Raw genomic sequence first — 18,054 nt, 5'->3', positions numbered from 1 at the left:
AGTAATTAGTTATTTATGGTTGATTTTAAAAATATATAGTCACAATTTTTACGTACATGTAGATTTATAGTTAATTTAAATATTCATTGTTTTTTTAGATCTAATTTTAATAAGAAGAAAAAAATAATCATATTAAGTAAAAATATCACGTCATAAAAGATTTGCAAAAATAAAAGAAAAATGAACGGGCAACATTATAGCCAACATTGCGTAGACGAATTTGATGGACTGTCAGTTTCATTATTTCTTTTTGACATCATTCACGGTTTCTTAAATTTAGTGTTATTAATTATTATACAGTATATATTGTGAAGTTATGAGTAAGAAACTTAAATCTCCACTATGGCTTTAAAAAAAGTTAAGGGTAACTTCGAAAGAATGTTTGACAAAAATCTTACGGATTTAGTTCGTGGGATAAGAAATAACAAAGATAACGAGGTATGAATTAATTTGAAACTCGTTTTATTAGTTTATAATTTTATTCATTTATAATTTAATGTGTCGAATTAATTTAAGGCAAAATATATAGCACAATGTATGGAAGAAATTAAAGTTGAATTGCGGCAAGATAATATCGGGGTGAAAGCTAACGCTGTCGCCAAACTAACATATGTAAGTTACGCCTAATGAAATTATTTCAGACATAATCTGATACCCTTCGTTAATTGACACAGTGTGTGTTAGTTTTATTAAATGTTAATGAATACAGTTGCTTATAAAATAAAAGAACTGATTTATTTTTCAAATTTTCAAAGTGACAATTGAAATTGATCTTAAAAATATTTTATATTATTTGTTATTCTACAATGTGTGACAATTAATAAATGTATGCTAATTATAAATTTTATTTATTATAACATTCACTTGCAGCTTCAAATGTTAGGATATGACATATCCTGGGCTATATTTAATATAATTGAAGTTATGAGTTCAACTAAGTTTACATATAAACGTATTGGATATTTAGCTGCTAGTCAGTCATTCCATGCAGACTCCGAGCTGCTTATGCTTACCACTAATATGATAAGAAAAGATCTGAATGCTCAAAACCAGTATGAAGCAGGCCTGGCACTTAGTGGTCTCAGCTGTTTCATATCTCATGATCTGGCGAGAGACTTAGCTAATGATATCATGACATTGGTATGTTACAGAACATGTATTGATTGTAGTATTGATAGGATAATACATATAAATATTTATATAAATGTTTGCAAATAGATGAGTTCTACGAAACCCTATCTCAGAATGAAGGCGGTGTTGATGATGTACAAAGTATTCTTAAGATATCCCGAAGCTTTGAGACCAGCTTTTCCTAAGTTAAAAGAGAAACTTGAAGATCCCGATCCCGGTAAATAATTCTCAATATTGTTATTGAAATAAATCAGTTTTTATTAATTACACATATAGTATATTATTATTGTATGAAGAAACATATCACCTCTTTGATATGCTAATAATTTAGTACAAACTGCAACTCAGGAAATAAAATTAAATAATTTAATGTGTTTTTTTTTTGTATTTATTTAACTCACTTATATTGCTTGATTACTCTTTTAACAATTTATAATGTTAATTAATTATGGCCTATAAAAAGATGTGTTAATGTGTAGGTGTACAGTCAGCTGCTGTGAATGTTGTGTGTGAATTGGCCCGGAAGAATCCCAAGAATTATCTGTCACTGGCTCCCGTCTTCTTTAAGCTAATGACCACCTCCACTAACAATTGGATGTTGATAAAGATAATAAAACTGGTGAGATATATGTTTTAACACGACTATATATATCAATTTTATTATAATTATATGTTAATAATAATTTAAACAGGAATTATGAATGCAGCGAAATAAAAAAAATGTTTTTCTTGAGATGCATAATGTAATATTAAAATACTTTAGCTACCACCGAACAGTTATAAAGGTATATTTTCACAAATTATTAATTATTCACAGTTTGGTTTAATGACTCAGTATGAACCAGATATCGGAAGAAAAATAACTCAAAGCCTCATAGACCTAATTTGCAGGTACCCACCATATGAAAAGTTAGCAGCTAGAATCATACTCGATGAGATTATGTGACACTTGAGACTGGCTTTGAACGCATATGCTATAGTATAAATCATGATACACATGTATACAACCTTCAACACAAGCGAAATTATTTAATACACCCTACCACATGATACACATAATTGGCATGTTACACATTTTATATTTTTTGCCGCTGCTGACACAACATGAATTTTTCTGGGGTATAAATTATATAACGATGTTACCATGACTAGATACAGGCCCATGCATATGCTAGTTTTATGTAGAATCATTGTGTTTGTTACAGTTTGGTGCCTTAACCCCATTAGAGCCTCGACTTGGCAAGAAACTGATAGAACCATTAACTAATTTAATACATAGGTGAGTCGTACGGTGGCTGAGGTTTAATAACATTTTAATTAATAAACTCTATGGGGTGAAGGGAATGTAGACGATCAGCGGATAAGGCGTTAGAAGTTATCACAGCTTGGCGGCTTGTTCTGAGTTGTGTGAATAGTGCTTTATTTTATTTAGATTGATATCACGCTTACTTAACACTAGTCAAGCATACATATAGCCGTAACTTTGTCAATGCACTTGAGCGAAACCTCTAAGGATAAGGGACACGATAAGCTTGATGCATGCATGACTTGCGTTAATGTCATGCATTGTATAAGAACAATAGCATACACTAGCACTAATAATATGATACATTTTATAATTTGTAATTTTTATTACCACCGTCATAATACTTAAACTATGGCACCAGAAATTAATAATTTGTTAACATGTAAAATTAGAAGAAACTTAAAAATACCAGGCTTTATGTATCATTGGCATTTTTAAAACGCTAAAATATATTTATACACCTGTTATGAGGTCGAGTCAGAGTTTTAGTGGTGAGTAGTGAACTTTAACAGTAATTGATATTACTATTTAATTTAATACTGTTTCTATACTAACATAACGCGAATCATGCATACGCATGATATGCGTTAACATTATTTATACAATCATGCAGATTGCATTGTTCAATGTATTTGCAGCACGTCAGCCATGTCTCTGCTGTACGAGTGCATCAACACTGTGATAGCTGTTCTTATCAGCATCAGCAGCGGCATGCCGGGCCATGCAGCATCAGTACAGCTCTGTGTACAGAAACTACGGATACTTATAGAGGACAGCGATCAGAATTGTTAGTTATAACAATCAGAGACAGTAATCTGAATTGTTAGTTATTAGGGTCCTTGGAAGAATTGGTCGGATAACTGGGTTTTTTTTATTCGAAACGAGTACCACTGCGACTGTCTGTCTTATAACAGTGTATTCCTGCCGTTATATTTTTAAGGATACATGTCATAATTTATCTAAATTTTATTACCAGATAATAAGAATTTTGATTAAATAAAAATTTATTGCCTATAAATGGGACTTACTATCATAATGTTGACGCAGTGAACTTTGTGTACTGTCAGTTTATAATGTTTTCTCTTCTAGTGAAGTATCTGGGTCTGCTGGCTATGTCTCGGATACTGAAGTCTCATCCGAAATCAGTTCAAGCTCACAAGGACCTCGTCCTGGCCTGTTTGGATGATAAGGACGAGTCTATAAGACTAAGAGCTCTCGGCCTGCTGTATGGAATGGTATGTGATATTCGCATACAAAATATGTTTAATACAATATTTAAATATCGAACGTCTGTATTATTTTACTAAATATGTTAAAATATTCATCTGAGTCATATAATCTATGTTCTTACTCGATCCGTGAACAGGTGTCGAAGAAGAATTTGATAGAGATAGTGAAGAAACTGATGGTACACATGGAACGAGCTGAGGGTACGCTGTACAGGGACGAGCTGTTGACCAGGATGATTGAGATCTGCTCCCAGAACAACTACCAGCATGTGGTGCACTTCGAGTGGTACATCACGGTGCTGACGGAACTCACTGAAATGGAGACCAGCGCTAAACACGGTGCGTATAGAAAGTCTGTGTGTGTGGGAGAATGTGCTTATAAGTGTACGCGTATCCGAATGCATGTTTTAGTCCACCTATGTGTTTATATATGTGTGGGTGAGTGCGTATGTGTGCGCGTGACTGTGTGTGAATAGCAGTCCGTATATGTGAATATGAATTAGTGTGTGTTAATATTAGTGGTTGTACGTGTTTGCGTGAGTGAGGATATATGAAGGTTTGTGTGTATGGCATTTTGCTATTTGATTTGTTTTAAATTGAAAATTAGATATCTATATGAAAAATTTAAGTAATGTACTTTATTTGAAAGCTATTATTTTGTCTTTATTATGTGTAATAGGCATTTATAAAAAAATTAGTTAAATTTAGAACGCATCTTACTTCAGGACACACGTATGTCTAATTCTTAAACTTCTCTGATTCTAGTTCCAAATTTAAGTAACAAATTCGAAATTTAAATTTAATTTGTAGGAAATTTTAATATTCGAGTGTGATGAATCTTAACTGATAAACCTATTGGTAAAAAAGTAATACTGCTTTATTTCTTCTAAATAGATAAAAAAGTTACTCAAATTATGTTAATAAGGTCCACTTATAATAAAATTTTATGTACTATAGAATTACATCACGTTGTGGGCGTTTTTATACGGATAATATATATGACATAATCAGTTGTATATTTCCGCTCTGTAAATCATTATTCTTTCTCATTTCATATTAAAACTATCTGATGAATAGAATTTCCATATAGAATACAACTTCTGATCTCAATTCTTATTAACTTTTATCTATCGAACCCAAAACTTTTGTCCTCAAAACCGTCTATAGTTTGTTTTGATTAATTTGACATGGTCCTAAAACGTGCACATTTACTTAAATATTTGTTACAAGTTATAGACTGTGTAATCGTATGATACAACGCTGAACTGATATAAATACTGAGTGCTAATGCCGGAAATATTGTATTCATTCCTTGGACAAAATATAATGAAATTAAAATAGTATTAATAGACAGGCGAATTTATTAGTCAGTTGCTAAATAATCTGGAAGTTTTCATAAACTGAGAATTGAATGATTGAGAATTTGTAGCTAGGAAGTTTAATAAACTATGTTTATTTTATTTAGCGTGGATTGTTTGAAGAGCTATTAGGTAAAAGGATTGTAACAAAACGTGGACACCGAGCTCTCGTGTTCATTTACATGTTAGATGTAATAATTAATTTGTATAAAAAATACACATTTCGTTTATATACAAACATAATAACAACCTGTTCTGAAATCCTTTTTGTGTCATATTTTTATTTGGAAACTTATATGTAGCAAACATGTCACCCTGTATAGCATAGGACGGTTGACAAAAAAAAGTCATGCCCTTACTGTTCTATATAACGTGACATGATACAGTCAACGTAATAAATTCATTTTACGTTAATTTTAACTAAGTTATTAATTCATATTGATAAAAATGACATCGAATTTAAACATTTCCAGGTTGTATGATAGCCGGGCAGTTATTGGAGGTGGGGGCCCGGGTGTCGGAGACCCGGGCTTTCGCCGCCCGCGAGTGCTCGTCGCTGGTGACCCGCACCGCCGCAACACAACACGCGCCTCGTGCCGCCTCCAGGGAGGTGTTGTACGCCGCCGCCTATGTACTCAGCGAATACTGCACGTTAGTACATAGCATATATGTATGCATATTGTACATGTGAATTATTGTGAACATGTATGCATGTAAAAACTACACAGTTTGAGACGAAGTTTTCCAATAATGTAGCCCAGACATCAGAATAGGCTAAGGGAGAAAATTTATTGTGAAATTTTGTGTAATTCTTGTCCGATCAATGAACAACAGTTGTATTTAGTATGGAGTCGTGACGTAGGTCATAGACTGTAAAATAATCCCACGCAGAAGAAGTCGCCAACAAAAAATGTTTATATGAATGGTCAAATAAATGTTTGTTCCTGTTTCATTCATTATAACTGTACTCTAATAACAAGTTTGCAACCCACTGTGATGCCATCACGTGCGATGTTTTGTGGGTAAATAATTGTGAACTCTCCGTATCTAGTTTGGCAATGCAAAACATGTCCGATCATATAAATAAATTTATATTGGTTGGTCATCTCGAAAGAACTCTTTAATTATGAATGTTGTTTAAAATACTTAAAGTTGTTGCAAAAATAAAATTAAATATTTGAATAGATGGTAATTTCTTGATCGTCTGCTATTGTCGTTTTTTATCCATCTCATGTGACACATCGTCTGCCGGTGATCACGGTTGCTGCGAAGTCGATCGAACCGAAACCTCGGGATTATTTTAAAAATTGTTATAAACGCTTCGTTTAATGCGAAAAATATTAATTTTCTATCAATGAATACTCGCGAAAATCTCGGATCTCATTTTTATCCAACTAATGACGTGACATGTCACGTGACCTGTTCCTCAGCGAGGAGCCGGTGATGCGATCTTCCCTGTCTCCTCTGCTGGTGTGTGCCGGCCTCCACGCGGGCCCGTCCAGCGCGCATATGCGGGCCCGGGCGGTGTGTGTGCACGCCGCCCTCAAACTCACCGCCAGACTGCTCCTGTTGTATGAGAACAGAGGCGAGCGCACCGCCGCGCTCTCGGTCTGTACACAGTAAACCTAAATATATTTACTACACTGATTCCTCGTATAACACAATATACGTTTCATATTCTTATCAGTTCGCATTTAATTTACACTAAAAACAAAATACTCAGCATATTTCATTAAAAAAAAATCTTGTTCTGCAATATATTTGGCTTTTATAAAATTCCCAAAAAAAAAAAAAATAGTATTATTACTCACTAAATTCAAAATTTTCATGTTTATGTTTTATATCAAAGGTTATCCACGAGACCCTGGCGGGCATGCAGCCTTTACTCAGCAGCGAGGATATGGAGGTACAGGAGCGAGCCCACAACGCTACAGCACTACTGCGTATAGTGTTGAGGAAGATCAACCCCACGGATCCCGCGCTCGGCAGTGACGTCATCCACAATGACGTCACCGACACCTTGGTAGAACACGAACCGGAACAGAGGTTAGACATATGGACACTACGAACGTACATATGTGTGTGTGTACACTGTGCGTGCACCCGTGCTCGGCTATATGTGTGTAATCAACTGTATGTGTATGTTATGTTGAGTGTGTGTGTGTGTGCGCGTGAGTGTGCTCATTTGTGTTTTTACGAATGCATTTCACTTCAGATACTTTATTATTTTTATATAGAAGATATTTAACTACAATTTTATTTAGCAACGGCGTGGACATCATTGGTGATAGTGACATGAATGGCGGAGACGACGAAGGTTTCAGTGGCGGCCTCATAGCAGAGCTGGCTGGTTTGTTCGAGGGTGAGCTCAAGCCCGTAGCGCCCAAGGCACAGAAGAAAGTACCGATGCCGCCGGAGTAAGTAGAAAATAAATATGTTTGGAACAAATTTCACATAATTTAACTTATCTACAAAATGAATGATTCGGTTCGGCCAATTAGTATGTACCCTCACTCTCTATCGTAGTACAGGCATACCTTGAGCAATAAGACCCGCTACAACATGCACTTGTATACATTCATCTACCAAAATTATAATTCAGATAAATAATGCTGAATGAGGAATTCATACACGTAAAAAGATTTTATAACGAGTTAGTGAGAGATAACAATTTTGTTTCTAATGCGATCCCAGCAGCCATGATAAATGTGTTTCGTGTATTATATAAATGCTTATCACATCACCAGCCTGGATCTCAGCGAGTGGCAGTCTTCGTCGCGGTGGTCGTCAGACAGTTCCTCCTCTGAGGCGGAAGAGGACGCTCTGTTCGTCGCACCGCAGCCAGAACAAAAACCCGCAACACCCGTCACTACACTACAGTCGGTTTGTACACAGGAGTCATAACGTAGTGAATTATAATGTAGTCAACGTAAAACATTTTTTAAACGTCTGTTTTAATTGAGCTTTAATCTGAGTTTAAAAGTAACAAGAGTTTAAATTAAACTATGTCATTCGGACTTACGGTGGCTACAGTCTAAACCTGGCCTAAATTCTTGAATCCAAAAAACATTGTTTAAATATCCGTCCGCGAAAAGTCTTTATTACAACATAAAGTTGTTGCTGCCAGTGTGTAAATGTCTGTTATATGTTCGTGGGTTTAAAACGTGTTCAATAATATTATTTCGTAGTTGCGCGAGGCTCGTCTCCTGGAACAGGCCAACAACCCTCACTACTTGAAGGACGACGGCCGCTACCAGCAGGAGGACGAGGACCCGCCCGTCGCTGAGATCGCTTTAGACGTGCCGCTGCAAATAACCGGTTAGATTGATTTACCGCTTGCATACTACACGTACATACCTGGAATAGTGTTGGAAAAGGTTTTATATGTTTGTCCAAAAAAGACTCGAGCTATTTGTCCGGTTGGTACTATGACATGTTTAGTTTTTGATCAATGTCGGTCAAATGAACTGTGTTAATTAATAATTTGTACATTGAATGTGATATGTCCTTTTAATGTCGATAAAGTTACTGATAAAAATTTTATTTTGTCCTCGCTTCAATAATTTATATTAATAAGATATTTATAATATAAATTAATATATATTTTTAAGTTTTTAATCGATAAGGAGTCAGAAATTTTGTAAATTATTGTTCACATTTCAGTTAAGAGATCTGATAAGTACTTAATGTCGAAAGAAAACTCGAAGAAGACGAAGGAAAAGAAGAGGCCGTCTAAGAAACGGAAGAACAAAGTAGAGAGACATTCGTCCGAGTCGGAGAGTGACGGTATGAGATAATGGGGTCCCAAACAATTTTATCTTAAATACATTACGAAACTTTTCCACAACCTATAAACAGGTTTAGTAACACTAACTTATCAATCTCTAATCATAGGAATGAATTGATTTCATTGCGTAAAATTATTAAGAGTCGACGTATATAATTTTGAAATATTTTTGAACATAATTTTTTTTATACTAGCTCCAACAAATGTAACATACGGTTACATGTGAGTTATATTGGTTACCTTTGTCCGTAGTTTCGTTTACTTTGGAGTAACCGCGATCAAGAGAAGAGAAAAATTAGAACAAGAATATGTTATGTCAATGTTTTTCAGACGCGTCAGTGTCCCGACCTACGGTGGCGGAGGGCGGCGAGTTACCGGAGGGTGCTGCGGCCTCCGACGACGAGCCTCCGCCCCGCGACGATCCCCACCGAGCGCTTGACCTTGACCTCGACATGTAAGTACACGAAAATGCCAACCAGACAAGATAAATTTTGTAAACATAATGTGTAACTATTGTAATTTACGTTGTAGCAACGACTAATGAGCATTTATAACATGAATTGATTTTTAGTTTCAAATCTTGTTATTTCAACAAGAAAGACTTTATGATAATATAGACTTCCCAGAAAAAAAATAATAATAATTTGACTTCATAAATTGAGCGGTCCTTACTGAGTAACCAAATAACTAATTGTCTGTGTTTTTCTAAGTCTCAAAAATTTAATTTGTATACTATCGAATATCATTGTAATGTAATGTAATTCCAAAGGCCATTACGCGAGGAAGAGTTGCTCAGCACACGGACGCGATCGTACCCGCTACCCGAGAGTGGCTTACTCAGTAAGAAAACAGAATCCAAGAAAAACAAATCTACGGAAAAGAAAACCTCCGAAAAATCTACTCACAAAAAGAAATCCAAGAGCTCTAAACGGAACAAAGAAGCCGACCTCATATTACCGGAAACGGAAAATAAGGTCGAGGACATACTGTTGATCGAAACTGAAAACGAATCTAAGAGTAATGAGATCGTTAAAAATGATATTCAGGATGACAAGCCAGAGAAAATTAAGACTGAAAAACATAAAAAGTCAAAGAAAGACACTAAGGAGAAAGATTCGAAGAAAAAGAAGACATCTAAGAAAGGTTAGTCGTCTTATAAACACAAATGTTATATAAATATTTGATTTTATTGTTCTTACATAAAATTATTACGTTTCAGGAAAACATGAAACTAAATTAGGTTATGAAGAAGCAATAGGTATTTCAACACCAAGCAAAGAGGTTGTATAGTGAATGGCATAATATTAACTCTATCTTTCCCGAATCCTCTCCACACGCTGTCTCAGTGCAATTTGAACAAACAAATGTTTGATTAATTTTGTTATATTAGTTAGATTCATTTATATAAATATATTATAGGTAATGTTTTTATTCTTAAATGTGGAATGTGTCCATTTGAAAATAACACATATTTCTATTGATGTAGACTAATGATAATAAATATGTATAATCATGTACAGTTTTATTCAGTTATTATTAAAAAATAAAAATGCTATCGCAGATTCATAGATTACCATTTTTAATTACTGTCACATCCAAATACATATATAATAATGCGATTATAAAAAAATATAATATAATTTCATTGATTTGTAGTAAAAAAAAAATATATTGATCCTTTACAGAATTAAGGACAACGCGATCTGCCACCTTTTTTACTCTTGTACATAATGGAAACCTGTAAATTATACATTTTAACGATTAAAGTTAAGCAAGTTAAAAATTAAAAATAAAAAAATAATAATCTTTGGCATGTCCATAGCACGTAAGAATGGAATTTACAAATTAACTAATTACTTCTTACTAATAAAACTTTCGTCTCTAGGTAATTTATTAATAAAATATCAGTTTTTGTGTCCAACAATTATATAACTACAAATAGGTTATTAAGACTAGCTATAAGACACTTTAAACATAAAATAAAAAGGTTTTAATCAAATAAAACTAGATATTAATATAATAGTTTATTACTGTTTACAGCAACACAATAAATATCACTTGGATAAATCGAATAAATACATAACTTATTGTACTGTTATATTAAGAATACCCATTGATAAAATGTTTGGACTAAGATGAAACGGTTCACTATTTACAAAGAAACATACATACAAAGTACGCAAAGTACGAAATACATAATTATTGCGAAGATACACGTTCGAGGGCAACGCTGTCCCTATACAAATTGGCAAATTACTATACAAGTAAACAATGTCATTTATAATAATGTGGTTAAATACTACATAGAAACATCAATATAACAAGTCGGACTCCATTAATGAGCGAAAGAAAGTCTTCGGTGTAATTAAACATTATATGCAACCAATATTTATTTACTTACTCTTAAAGTACAATAAATAAGATGTTATTTAAAAAAAAGGCGAGTACAAGGAACACCAAAGTGGACAGTAAATGTTTGGCTTCAAAATTTTACTACAATTATCATAGAACAGTGCTTAATACACTAAAGGTTATAATAAACATGTAAACAAGAACTGTTACTTATTTAATAAAATACAACAATTACAAATAAAACGATCAAAAATATAAATGAAACATTTTGTACCTACAAACTAAATGTCATCTACAATAAATAACACAGCGCATGATTCTTACATATGATTAACTATATCAACAACAAGCGTGGTGTTCCATATTCGAAAGAGGTGAATGAGATTAACAGTTTTTTTTTTTAATATTCATTTTTGATTATGGTAATACTTTATGGCTTTACTTTTCTAACATGTATTTAGGGATATCGAATTTGACCTCGACTCCGGCTTTCTTGGCGAGGGACACGATCTCGGAGAGTTGCACGGCGAGCTGGGCCGCCTCGTCCAGGTCGTCTCTGGGTACAATGCGCAGACCCGAATCCGCGATCAACTTGCGAGCCTCATTGACTTTGGTACCCTGATAATTAATGATTAGTTAATAAATATATTTGGAAAATGCTTAAAGCATGTTGCCTGGTAAAGCTAAACTATGATTATAGTGTATAATATGTTTACCTGAAGTCGTACAATCACTGGTATTTGGATGTTGAGGTTCTTCGCAGCGTTGATGATACCCTCGGCGATGACGTCACAGCGCATAATTCCTCCGAAGATGTTCACTAAGATAGCAGACACCTTTGGGTCTGATAAGATAATCTTGAATGCCTCCTGCAACGTGCGATAAAAATATTATTAACTATGTTTTCCAATGTTACATCTCTACTACACTATGCCTTGTATTAAATATTTGTGGAAATGATTTCAATATAGATTGTATTAAACAACAATATATTGTGAAGCAATAGTCTCCAAAAAAAAGTGATCTAAGTCCAGTGTATTACCGAGACGGCCTGAGCGGTGGCGCCTCCTCCAACGTCGAGGAAGTTGGCTGGGTCCCCTCCGTATAGTTTGATGATATCCATAGTGGCCATAGCAAGACCAGCTCCATTCACCATACAACCAATACTACCTGCAAGTTACTCTCATTGTTAACTCACATATATAAAACAAAAAATATGTATTAAAACCAAAAACATTAATAAATGAACTAACAGGAATTGGCTGTCTTGATAAAACGACAAAATAATATCTTATTTTACTTTGATAGCTTTTTACTATTATCATATTCAATATATTTTGTATGTTTGGTCAGATTAATTATATTTTACGAACCGTCAAGAGCGATGTAGTTCAAGTCAAACTTGGCTGCCTCAATCTCTTTGGGGTCTTCTTGGGAAATATCTCTAAGCTTGAAGAGTTCCTTCTGTCTAAACTGAGCGTTGTCGTCAAATCTAAACTTAGCATCCAGGCAGAAGACTGAAAAACATACATTTATTATTATTCGGGAAATTGTTTCAAGGGAAGATATATATATATAAATCTCAGTACATTTGATAACTTACATTGTCCTGTTAGAGCGTCCTCGGCATAAGGGTTGACTTCAATCAGTAAAGCATCTTTCTTACAGAACAAGTCATACATTTTCTTCATCATATCACTAGCCGCTGGGGCATGTTCTTGAAGTCCTATCTATAAATTAACATTAAAATTACTTAAACATTTGAATCGATAATGATTTAAGACTTCTCAATTTATTTTTAAAGTGATAATGTATTGTAGTAAATATATTTCCAAATAATATTAAATCTTCTATTTATTATATATAATTCATTGTCTTTTAAATTCAATAATTTGATTGGCAAAATGAAAAACATCTCAGAACCAATGAAACCACTACTCATGAATAGTCAGCTCATTCTGACATTGTCTTTCATTCCACAAACAGAAGCAAAATAATTTCTTATTCTTTAATTTGAATTATATCAAACATTGTGAAAATTCAATGAAAAATTATTAATTTTAATAAATTTATATATATATGATTTTAAAAACTAATGAAATAATCGCTAACAAAGGCTATTCATATAATGTTAAACAATATATCGCTCCTTGTACTTAACTATCTTAAATTATGTAACTATGTTTAAGTGACTCATTGTCAAAACACTTAAAAACAATTTTATAGCTGCAATGCAGTAATATTTATGATATAGTTTCTTATACAGTATATAGATATTTTGTAAAGAGTTAAAATACTTGTTACTACACATTTTAACCAAGTAACAAAATGGAAATAAGTGCACAAATTACAAAGTACCAATAATTTTAGTATGAATTCAAAAATTATTCTCAATCTCTTAACTAACTTAATAACTTTAACCCTTTGGCCTTAAACCCTGATATTGTTAAAAAAAAAAAAAATATTTACTTCAAAATAGTTCGGAAGCAAAAAATTTGTTAAGTTTGAGATTCAATTTACATAATCTGTATTATGTGAAAAAAATTTTTACTGAAACTGTCTTTATCAACCATAGCTCTCATTGTATTTAAAGTATTAACCAAGTTAGTACGACATCTTTCTTAATATAAACAGAGATATAAAAATTATGTGTATATTATTTTTACTATAAAATGTCTTGTTCTAAACCCACTACAATGTGAACCCTAATTTCATTTGTTATACCTTGTTAATAACACGGGATATTTGTTCATCAGTGATGCCGGTGACAATATCTATGGGTTCATATGTGATGGCATCGGGATTCTCGGCAGCCACATCCTCAATGTTGACACCTCCTTGAGATGATGCAATGATTACCGGACCCTGTGGCACGGTTTATTGAAACTTCATTTAATACATATATAATATAAATAAACTCTACATGTACATGTATTACAAAACTTTGTCAAAGATTAAATAGGATGTCCGTATTATGAGAATATGTTACGTCATATAAAAAAAAAGAAAATTGTATTGATCAGTACATTATATGAAGTACAAAAAGTACAGTATTAATTGATACATTCATGAACTAATGAACATTGATGGACAGGCAATTATACAACTCACATTCAATTGGATATTAAACTATGCATATGTAATTGATGAATGTATTGTTTAAGAAAAAAAAAATCATAATTTCATTCATTTTAAATGTGTTTTCTTTTTCTACAAATTAACTTTGAAAGAAACAAATACAATATACCAATTATGAAAAAAAAAAAACTGGTGACCAATTACATCATTCTTTATATTTAAATTTAACTTTATATAATGAGATCTAAGATTTTTGCGAGTATTCATTTAAATGAACTGAATTCATTTAAATGAACATTTACTTTGCAGCAACCGAAACGTCGGGATTATGTAGTTTTTAAATAATAAAATCCGCGTAGTAAATCCGAATAATACTAGTTTCATTTAACTTTATGTAGTTTAAGGTAAACCTACTAAAAAAAAATCTATTTTTATATGTATATAAACAGGAAATTGTTATTAAATGAACAATGTAAAACCCAATAACTACAAATTAACCCACATACAGAAGAGTTAAAAATATGAATGATCAATGAGAATATAATTAATTAATTAATTTGTGTAAGTTATCTCACGTTAAAACTCCTTTCCATCATGATGGCTACATAGAACTCTCTGCGTGGGAACTTCCTCTCGGTAACCATGACCATGTTACAAATGCGACCTGCTGCACCCGTCTGCTTCGTCACCAAGTACTGCTTGAGCATCTTGCCGACAATATCTCCAGCCACCTCAGGTCTATTTCAATTAAGTTTACAATTTTATTTACTATATAACATAACTTGTTAACAAAAATTGAAGTTTAAGTAATAATAGTCCAATTTGTATTTAAAAAAGTTTCCATTACTTTCATTGTTATATATTGCTAGTAAGAAATTCTCTGTGAGTAAAATTTTTCTATATTTCAGACAAGATTTTTTTTTTTTTTTTTAAATCAAACTCTACATGAATATGAAACGATCAGCTTCAAAATATTAGTAAAATGTAATATAAAAATGTATTAAATATATTCCACAGATAATTCATTAATTCACTGTCCTTACTTGTCAACCATTCTAACACCACCTTTCAGCCCATTTTTGAATGAACCTTTTCCTCTACCTCCAGCCAGAACCTAATCATATCAAAAAAATTTAAAAATACATAATAATACCATATTATATATATATGATTTTAGAAAGTTATATAATATGTTTCTATCATATTGTATTATATTATAAACAAAATAAGAAAATATAGAAATTTCAGAAACAGATAAAATATTGTTTTATAAATTGCATACATACCTGAGCCTTTAGTACAATATCTTTGGTGTTCAGTTCTTGTGCATACTTGACTGCCTCTTCCTGGGTCTTGGCAATGTTAAATTTAGGCACGGGAATGCCATTGTCCCTAAGAAGTGTGTAGCTCACATATTCATGGACATTCAAATGCCTAACTTGTTGATTATTTGGTAGATTGTGGGATGTTGTCGCTGCCAACAACTATAATAAATTACCCAAATTTTAATACCATACATAAATGACCAAATCAGAAAAGATAAACGTGCTAGAAACAATCAAGATAGAATTGTATCCTATAAATAGTTCAATGTTTTCTGTCATGAATATGCTTTAAATTTTTTAGCAGAAATAAAATAAGCACTTAAGAAACTATATAGCGAGATTAAAAAATCATTCTAGCAAGAAAAGGGCAACAGAAACTTATTTATATAATATTTATTTTTCAGATAATTCTAATCTGGTTAAGACCTAATCTTATAAATAAAAAATAAATATCACGACCGTGATTGATGACGTAAGGGCGTGTATACGACAAGGTCAAATTTATAATTATATAAATACTACACCGGGATATTTACGTAACAGATGGATCAGCTTTACATGTAAATTCAAAATTAGCGCGAAGTACAGTGTTGAATTTGCGGTATAAAGGGCATACTGATAAGACGGCATAATTCATACAAGTTAAAATATTGATTGATTATAAGCATACATTAAAAACGCTTACTGAAAGCAAACTCGTCAAATTTTGATATTAAGATGGTTCATAAGAACAAAAATTTAACAGTTACCTTCGTCCCATTTTTAACAAAAATTGTTTCGGCAAGACCAAAGGAACGAGGTAGTAAATTCGCCATTTTTCACTACACACTATGGTATTGCCAACTAAACTTGAATTTATATGATTTAAATGACATGGATAGAAAAGTTGTCACGTGAAAAAATATTTTATTCGTAGTTTACATTGTATAGATAATAAAATATTAAAATAGAATGTTTATTCAAATCAAAATGAAATTGAATTTTATATCAATGTGTCTTTTTTAAAGCACATCTGTTATCAGAAATATAATATGTTTTGGTTATTATGTTATAGGTATTGTTTTCAAATAAAAGTTATTTAAAAATAGTGTTTTTCATTAACAATATGAAAAGAAAACGACGATGGGTGATCTTTTTTCAGATTACTTACTTATGTTAACTGAAAAAAAAACCTTTTGGGTAACAAACTTGCATTTTATTAAGCTCTCTTAATAATAATTGGAATTATAAATGTGTAAGCCATGATTGGTATGTATACATAATATATATAGTAATATTACATGTTGGAGAAATGTTAAATGTATAATTATAATTAAATGGAACGTATAACCTGAACAATGAATGATACATCGCCACTAGTAGGATTTGAACCTACATTCTTCAATTCGATCCTCCAGTCTCCTACATTAAGCTACCCCACCCTACATAAGTGTTTAAATTTAATTGAGAGTGAAACTAAATAATCGATTTAATAAAATTATACTTTACTCTTTACATAGTTCTTGATCGCCCTTTAATTTGTTATTTTGCGATTACAAAAGTAACAAACTTCGCTTAATATTGCTGTTACCATTTCTTTGAGGATTGCAAGACATAATCAAAGATATAAAAGACAAATTATGAAACGTAGTAGCAATTTTGTAATTTATACACTCGTGCAAAGATAATATATTTATATAACTGTTAAAGAAATAATATATAATATTAAAAGTCGCTTAAAATGCAGTCCAATTGATTTTAATCTCGCTTTAACAACCATTTATTCCTAGAAACTACGTTTAGACAGCAGTGTCTTAAAATTAAAAAAAATAATAATATTATGTTATAATAATTAGCCTCTTTATAATTAACACACAGTTAATAAGTACAAAAGAAAAATGTAATTTTAAATGAAACCAATAATTTTCGGATTACTACGCGTACACACAGTACGAGATGAGAGGAGCACATCTCGTCTGTCCGTGATAACAAAATATATGTAAAATTTATTTTTTGCTAAAATAAATGGGTATAAGCGCATATAAAAATAAACGTTTATAGGATGATGTCATAACGGCAGAGTTTATGGTTATTTAATATTAAAAGTGAGGTACGAAGGATCTGGCTCCAAAATAACTAATAAATATACTTAATAATCCTTTAAGACTCTTGCTTTGAATTATAATTTTAAATTTTTAAAATAAATTTTATATTTTGTCAGCCGCCAAAAGAACAAAGAGTTCATTAACGCTTAGTGCCTATCATTGTCTACAAATAAGCGTATATGTATTTGTATACGATACATTGGAACAGCTTCAGTAGTGTTGTTTTTATTGATTTAGACAGAAAAGGGCTAATAATAAGATTTTATTTAAGGAACTGATATGATACCTGGCTTTCCTGGCTGCGTTTGATCCTTCATGTTCTTTTGTGAAGACCTTTTGGTAGTGCCTACTTGGCATAAACTTGTTTGTGCCAGCTCAAGCTATGGTTAATTTCTTTTTACGTA

The 18,054-nt window shown here is 32.2% G+C and overlaps 2 protein-coding genes across 2 annotated transcripts; one reads left to right on the top strand and one right to left on the bottom strand.

Moving 5' to 3' along the window:
* Positions 1-232: 232 nt before the first annotated feature.
* Positions 233-11,232, top strand: LOC116765653 (AP-3 complex subunit delta). Its single transcript, XM_032655217.2, has 19 exons — positions 233-438; positions 517-612; positions 871-1,140; positions 1,219-1,348; positions 1,611-1,750; positions 2,337-2,410; positions 3,076-3,224; positions 3,527-3,672; positions 3,804-4,005; positions 5,498-5,675; positions 6,455-6,632; positions 6,874-7,070; positions 7,289-7,441; positions 7,772-7,907; positions 8,213-8,342; positions 8,688-8,810; positions 9,142-9,265; positions 9,581-9,954; positions 10,031-11,232. Exons 1-19 carry the CDS (start codon positions 343-345, stop codon positions 10,099-10,101), a joined length of 2,967 nt encoding a protein of 988 aa, XP_032511108.2. The 5' UTR covers positions 233-342; the 3' UTR covers positions 10,102-11,232.
* LOC116765675 (succinate--CoA ligase [ADP-forming] subunit beta, mitochondrial) lies at positions 10,823-16,473 on the bottom strand. Its single transcript, XM_032655250.2, has 10 exons — positions 16,316-16,473; positions 15,528-15,725; positions 15,285-15,355; positions 14,817-14,979; positions 13,888-14,028; positions 12,767-12,893; positions 12,537-12,680; positions 12,206-12,333; positions 11,880-12,032; positions 10,823-11,781 (listed from the first exon to the last, which is right to left on the bottom strand). Exons 1-10 carry the CDS (start codon positions 16,379-16,381, stop codon positions 11,602-11,604), a joined length of 1,371 nt encoding a protein of 456 aa, XP_032511141.1. The 5' UTR covers positions 16,382-16,473; the 3' UTR covers positions 10,823-11,601.
* Positions 16,474-18,054: the final 1,581 nt, after the last annotated feature.

The sequence above is a fragment of the Danaus plexippus genome (assembly GCF_018135715.1).
Source record: "Danaus plexippus chromosome 3 unlocalized genomic scaffold, MEX_DaPlex mxdp_30, whole genome shotgun sequence".
In the NCBI taxonomy this organism is placed as follows: domain Eukaryota; kingdom Metazoa; phylum Arthropoda; class Insecta; order Lepidoptera; family Nymphalidae; genus Danaus; species Danaus plexippus.
Note: the sequence above shows the minus strand (reverse complement) of the source record. Positions and strands in the feature narration are given on the sequence as shown.